This window comes from Dipteris shenzhenensis, chromosome 8, assembly GCF_047967505.1.
Source record: "Dipteris shenzhenensis isolate YYH24624 ecotype China chromosome 8, Dip_SZ_1.0, whole genome shotgun sequence".
NCBI classification, from domain to species: Eukaryota; Viridiplantae; Streptophyta; class Polypodiopsida; order Gleicheniales; family Dipteridaceae; genus Dipteris; species Dipteris shenzhenensis.
This window is the reverse complement of record NC_141603.1, coordinates 38,082,259-38,089,294: the sequence shown is the minus strand read 5'-3', so window position 1 is coordinate 38,089,294 and position 7,036 is coordinate 38,082,259. Positions and strand designations below refer to the sequence as shown.

Below are 7,036 nucleotides of genomic sequence, written 5' to 3'. Positions count from 1 at the left end.
TCAACAATCCAGTTCTTTAATTGGGTAATGAATCACCTCCAGGGATCACACAAAGACAGCTCCTAAGTTTTTCTGCATTAAATGCATATCTTCATGAGATTAGCATATAATTAGATCTTAAGGCCCTTGGATTCATTACAAAGAATGTGCAGTTCACACAATTGCATTAATTCAATAAGTAACTACATTAACTTTTGCTGACTATGGGCATTATCGTTTCGGATCATTTCATATAAATTGAAATCTGAATTTTAGATCCATTCTTATATTTCTTAATTGTTTAAAACATAAAATGGACTATACAAAGTATTTTTGCCATCAATCGTCTATCTTTATATTTGAACGTACAGTTAAGATGAAGCCAATTTTCAAGAAAATTGCCAGAGGGGCAGCGAAACTATTGTATGCATTTCTTACTTTCCCATGCTTCCAATGTCTAAACTCATTCAAGTTACTCAAGTATGCCCTTAAATTTCTGAAGTAATGCTTGTTCCTAGAAATGAATCCATACATGGGTTTGGGGCTCCAGGAGAAGACTTGATCCAACAGCATGCACATGGGTGCGACTGGGTCAAAAGTTTGAACGATGGGCATATTGGGGAACAAACAGAACTCCTACTTTTCCAACTATGGGATTCTTTGAAATGCTAGATTTGAAAGTCAAAAAAGAGGGGAAATGTCGCAGACTCAGAGTTACCTAAAGAAGATATCAATTCACATATGTCTGAAAGAGATCTGCGGGCCAGGCAGGACTGCCATTCTTTGGAGACCCCACTTGCAATGCAGTGGGCACATGAGGAAGATTCCAAGAGAGAGTCTCACCAAACTTCAATTTATACAACAGTTATGAATACTTTACAGTGATACTGGAAAATTACACAATCTTCAAACCCCAAAAACTAAACATGCCTCCTTGCGCCGCCCCCACTTCCCTCCCTCCCTCCCAAAAAAAAAAAAAACGAAAACCAAACTCTAACAAACCCTTGCCAAACTCATAGCAGAGCCGAAAACAATGCTCTCTGCTTACGGATCCAGAAGTTTCAATATCGTATTTGCAGGAGCACTGATGGAGGGAAGAATGGAGTGCTCACTTGACCCTGTATGCCGCCTCCGATGTGAGCCTTCTACCCCACTTTCCTTCATGAAAGGGAGTTCACCCCGTCTTTTAATAATGCTGAGTTGCAATCTTTCTTTCCACAGTCTTCCATCCTGAGCCAAACCACAAATTAGTCCCCCAAACCTCTCTCTCTCTCTCTCTCTCTTTTTCTTTCCACAGTCTTCCATCCTGAGCCAAACCACAAATTAGTCCCCGAAACCTCTTTCTCTCTCTCTCTCTCTCTTTCCACAGTCTTCCATCCTGAGCCAAACCACAAATTAGTCCCTGAAACCTCTCTCTCTCTCTCTCTCATGTCTACACAAATCAGTCACAAAACATGTGCCCTTCTAAAAATGTTCTTAACTTTCTTCGTTTTTTTCTCTCTATGCCAGACCAGGAAGTTGAGACGTACAAAGCTATGGAAAGCAGAAGAGAAGCATTTAGAAGCTCAGCTAGCAAAATTTCGGGATGCCAGGCAAAAAAACAAATGGACGATTCACCGAAAGGAAGGGCTATATTTGGGAATCCAAATCCATGCTTTATGTGTGGAAGGAATGGGCATTTAGTCAAGACTGTCCACTGAAAAAGAATAACCAAGGAGCAAGTTTGGAGACCTGTCATGTCATAGAACGAGAAGTGACTGAGAACCAAAGATGATAAGGAGAAGAAAGAAACACTTCCAGAGTCTCCTGCAGAAGATACCAAAGGAAACTCCATTAAATCTGACAACATATTCAAAGACATCTCTCACCTTGCAGAACAGTTTTGAGATTCTCCAACAAGTTAATGAGGAGATGGAGGATGCCAGAACCATGCAGTGGACATGTAGGAGCTTACAAATGCACAAGCTTCCAAGCCACATGAGAGAAATAGGCGATGCAAAGGGATACCAAGATGCATTGCTACTGCTGTCAAGGACTCTGAGGATCAGAAGAAAAATGGTCAAGAGTTGACCAATGCTCATTCTAACTTTACAGAGGAGGGACCTGGACAAACTGATCATGCTATCATACGGACGATGATGAGCTACCTATCGGAGACTACAGAGGAGGAAGGCAGGACCTGGACAGACTGATCATGCCATCCCTGATTTTCTTCCCCAGTGATGCCAGTCCTCACTCGATCCAAACCACTGTGGGACGATCTCATCTTGTCTATGCATAGCCAATTGGTGGAGTTGGTCCCGTAGACAGCATACATATTACACAGGTCCAGTCACTTGGATGGATAGCTGACTGGTTAGGTGATGGCCAGGGACCTCCCCTCGTTGTCATTTACATTTGGGTTTTCATTGCATCTAGGTTTCTTTCAGCCTCATAAACCCTTTGGTCTTTCTTAGGCATTAATAAGATTCTTTCTTTCTACCCACACTCACCCTCTCTGACCTTGAATCCTTGTCAGCCCTCTCTCATCCCCTTTTCACCTTTCTCACCCCTTCCACTCTCGGCCCTTTCTCAGCCCTTTGGCAGCCCCCTATCCCTATTCTCAAAATTTACAATGCCTCAACCCCCCAATCCTTATTGGGATTTCTACACCACCTATGTTGGGGCTTCCACTGCTGGCTCCGATAATAGGAAGTGGAGGTGCAACTATTGTGACAAAGTAGGAAATAGCTCTATTACTGGAGTCCTTCATCATGTTTCCAAGTTAGGAGGTAAGTGTGTAGGCCTTGTGAGTTATCCCCACAAGATGTAGCCAATAAGATACTGCAAGAAAATCCCCACAAGATGTTTCCGAGTTAGAAGGTAAGGGTGTAGGCATTGTGAGTTATCCCCATAAGATGTAGCCAATCAGATACTGAAAGAAAATCCCAATATTGCGGACATAGCAACAGCATGTGCATTGTGCTCTTAGGGCTTTATTAGAGTTGGAGCAGGATATGATATCAGGTGTTGGGAGCAGTGTTGGAACATCGTGCGTCTCCAAGAACCAAAGGCAAAGACGCAATTCCCCATCTCCATCTCCAATCTCCATCCCTCATGACAAACACCCAGTGACCTACCTCCCTCGTGACCCTCCATCAACCGCACGCCACTTAAGCTTGTAGGAAAGAGTACATGAAAATGGCTGAGATAGAGATACAGAGAGCTTTACGAGTTTCCTCAGAGGATTCTAGACTGATATTTCTCAATTTTCCTTTTTTTTTTTTCCGAAAAAACAGTGCTAATTATATTACTTCGAGAACAAGATACAAGAGGTCAGCTTATAGCTGACGGGCTGCGTTCACAAATCGGACACAGCCCTAAAAGGTAGCAAAATAAACCATCCTCTCACGGAGGGATAAGACGAGTATGAATGAACAGCCATCGGGGTGGTGAGTAGTGCCACCGAAGGCCCTGCGTAGTCTGCTCGAAGAAGAGGCCCTGTGTGTCCCAAGCCCGGAGGAAGCGTCTCCGCTTCTCCTGACCGGCCCGGGAGTCTCCCTGAATCTGGTCCCACTGGCCTCTGAGGGTATGAATAATCTCACTCCAAATCTCCGCCATGATCTGGGCAGTCGATAAGGAGGTGCCACCGAGGATCTGCGCGCAACAGCGCGAGGTCCAGATGTGCCACCCTGTAATGCTGCTAATAATCTCCCAGACTGGCTGCCTCTCCCGAACTCCTGTATCAGCCTCTGCTAGGTGCTGTGGGATACCCTCGAGCAGTCCCCACGTCCCCTGTGTAATAAGGAAAGTGGGGTCCTGCTGGCATGCCTCGAATAAGTGATGAAGACCAGGTGCGGTGCTGCACCAACAGAACGTGCCCCAAGTGATCAATCCTAGCTCTGTTGCTGCGCGAGTAAGAATCCCAAAAGTCCACCTCCACACATCCTGGGCGCGAGTGCAACTCCACAGGCAGTGTTTTGGTGTCTCCTCATCCACATGGCAAATCTGGCAGCATCCGTCCTGGCCTATCTGCCTCAACCAGCTCCCCACTGGAAGACCTTTGTGGGCGAGAAGCCACAGGAAGTATGAGATCTTCCGCGACCGCCAGCTCTCCCACAAGGCCTTCCAGAATGCCTGCAAAAAGAACCTGGAAATACCCTGTGCGTACCAGCTGGATCGCTGGGTGGGGGGGCGGCTCTGCATCCTCCCGAGAACTCGCCTACCCAGAGTCGTACTGTAGGCGAAGAAGGAGGTCGGCCCCTGTCCTGTCACAATCTCTGGCCACCACCACTCTCCTGGGTCCCAATCAAGCTCTCACAAGGCCCGCCCCTCCCAGAGCCAAAGACGCCAAAGCTGCACCTGGTCCTGCTCGATGCTAGGGTCGGTACGCCAGACCTTCCCCAAGAGGCCTACGACCCGAACCCTCTGCCACGGGAGTAGGGGGTCGATGAGCGCACCCTCTCTCCTGAGTCGTCCATCCCCAGAAACCGCGAAGAAGGAGATAGAGGAGTCATCCATACGTCCTGCGATCACTAGTGGATTTCTCAATTTTCCTTGTGTGGTAATTGTATAGATTCCAAGATCTTCACAGATACTATTAATAGAATCTGATTCTGGATGAGAAGAATAGTCTGAGAAACATTGATTAGTTTTCCTACCCTGATTTGTGCCAGTGTTAACCTATTTTAAATTGGGGAGAATGTTATGTCCAAACCTGGGCTAACATAAACTCTTACGAAGCTCGCATCTAATGCGCTTCAAACGCACACCTAAAGAATTGTACAACCATGCCCTCTGCTGTGGACCCCCTTTTGGAGCATGGCATGCCTCTCAGGCTTCCGTCGCTTGCTCTAGGGTGTGCTCTGTATGATGTTCCCTCCTACAAACACGTGTACTCTTCTACAAGCTGTAGGTATGTACCAGGTTGAGCCCCAAATATTGACTGAGGTCTGCTGCAACTCTGAGTTGATGAATGCCCCCCGCAACGAGCCCCTTTTATAGGGCCTAGTCTGGCCAACCAGACCCTAAATGTTTGCCAGCCGACCAGAACAGTGCTGGCTGGCCTTCCTGCAAAACCCCTGACTGTCAACCAGGGTAGCCTCTGTTGCCTATAAAAGGCCCTGCATACAGGTGCCTTATGCAGCTCTGGATGGGCCAATAGCTGGGCATCTTTCAGCCCCACAGGTTGGGCTTACTGAGCCCTGATCCAGGGCTGCAGGACAACCACCTTGGGTGGGTTTGGTGGCCCATGCGCTACTCTAATTTTAACCAAAGAACGACATCACTTTGCTGCCCATGTGGCAGCCATGCTAGGGAAAGACGAGACTGGAATGCATTTAGGGAGTTTAATGTGGTACAAAGCCCGGTTAACACGTGGCAAAGGAAAGGCATTATCGCAAGAGAACATAAGGCTAACCACAAATATTGTAGACGTTTTACGTTGTCCAAACCAGCAATTGGGTGAGCATCAGAGAGAGGCTCGACTAGATAGTTGATACATCTTCAAGTCTCTTTATCATAACTGTGCGGAGTTGATGGCAAGGGTCTTTAGTAATTGTGTATTGTCGCACCTATTTCTGCATCATGGTTCGGCAGGAGACCCAAAGGCTCATGGTTTGAAGCAAGCCAGATTTTTCTAAGATGCCCTTGAACGAGCTAGCCATAAGTTTCTTAGCAGTTGTCGGAATGCCAATTACAACAGAGTAACAAACCCAAGCTGCACTAACTGTCAACAACGTACAGAGCGGCTGCAGACCGCTCCCGAATTGCTGCATGAATTTGCAGGCTGCAGACCGAATTTGGATTCATGGAATTTGCAGTGTGCAAGAATTGTAGTTGATCAGTAGATAAGAACGTTTCTCGGCCGACCGGGCGCCGTGAGAAAATACGTACGTGGATGATACACGGCTCTGGAGGTGGACAACGGACGGGTTGATCGCTGTCTGGAGGTTCCATGGGATGCTCGACCGGCACAAACTCCTCCGCTACTTGGCCTCCATGGACGACTGAGGAAACTTGCGCTTCCTTGACAATGTTGGTGATCTCCTTCTCGTCCTGCAAGACAATGGGTCACCAGATCAGACTCTCACGATCGCTGATTCCAGTCCCAACGGAATTCTCAGGACTCAATGGATTCTCAGGACCCAATGGGTCACTAGATCGGAATCAATGGTTGCTGATTCAATTTCCCAACGGAATTCTAGAGACGATGTGGATCGAATTTCCAGAAATGAAATCATTCTCGAGGGTGGAGGGTGAATACCCAGAATTTTCTCCTGAAGTAACTACGTTGGGAAGACATTTCTCGAAGGGTAGGATGCAGAATGATCAAAGATGCTTGCTTTTGTAGATTCCTTTCATTTTCAACAAAGCTTCTTTCATTTTTCCACGAAACCTTTGTGGGCACGGATGCCCACCATCAAAAGATGACAAACAATTGTGATAGCTTACTTGGTGGGTTGCAAAATGAGCAAGGGTCCCTCATGAATCTTCCCACATGTGATCAACCCCTTAGAGCTGGTTCCCCATTGACCGCATTTTTGAATAGGGTACTGTCTCAATCATTGACTACCCACCACTCATCCCTTTCAATGCTACTACTAGGTCCTCCAAGTCCCCATGGCAGCTTCATTGAATGACCTCGCTTTTTTGGGTGTGGAAGAGAACGATTTCGGCTCTTTGTTTACTAGGGGTGCCTTAACTCAATGGCTTCGAATCTCCAAAAAGACTGATTGGCTAGTTCTTCCATCGGAACATGCTGCACCTGCCTACCTAGCTCTCCTTAGATCCCTGATGCATGGGGATTGGCTCTTATCCTCCTTAGTATCTCTCTATCCATGGTCCAATTCCTAGGAACCTAGTAACTTGCACACATTTTTGGAGTGTGCTCCTTTTCAGACCAATGTCGACCGTTCATTCAACCATGTAACATTCACAGGGTAGTTCTTTTCATATCTAGCGAGCATTACATTCACAAGATAGTTCTTTTCATATCTAGCGATCATTATCCTTGCCATTCATATATGCAACTTACTTAGATTATCACTTCAATCCTTCTCCCATAAGTGCACAAGGT

General features: G+C 46.6%; 1 protein-coding gene across 1 annotated transcript; it reads right to left on the bottom strand.

Annotated features, from left to right (window-relative positions):
* Positions 1 to 593: 593 nt before the first annotated feature.
* On the bottom strand, positions 594 to 6,354 carry LOC147899470 (uncharacterized). Its single transcript, XM_087378164.1, has 3 exons — positions 6,224 to 6,354; positions 5,854 to 6,015; positions 594 to 1,209 (listed from the first exon to the last, which is right to left on the bottom strand). Exons 1-3 carry the CDS (start codon positions 6,260 to 6,262, stop codon positions 1,024 to 1,026), a joined length of 387 nt encoding a protein of 128 aa, XP_087234290.1. The 5' UTR covers positions 6,263 to 6,354; the 3' UTR covers positions 594 to 1,023.
* Positions 6,355 to 7,036: the final 682 nt, after the last annotated feature.

Excerpts from the sequence above, each read along its gene's own strand:
- LOC147899470 (XM_087378164.1), bottom strand. The coding sequence starts at position 6,262 with ATGTCTTCCCAACGTAGTTACTTCAGGAGAAAATTCTGG. Across the intron at positions 6,016-6,223 it reads ACTTCAGGAGAAAATTCTGG|GACGAGAAGGAGATCACCAA; the intron begins GTATTCACCCTC and ends ATTGTCTTGCAG. Across the intron at positions 1,210-5,853 it reads CAGAGCCGTGTATCATCCAC|GATGGAAGACTGTGGAAAGA; the intron begins GTACGTATTTTC and ends GGTTTGGCTCAG.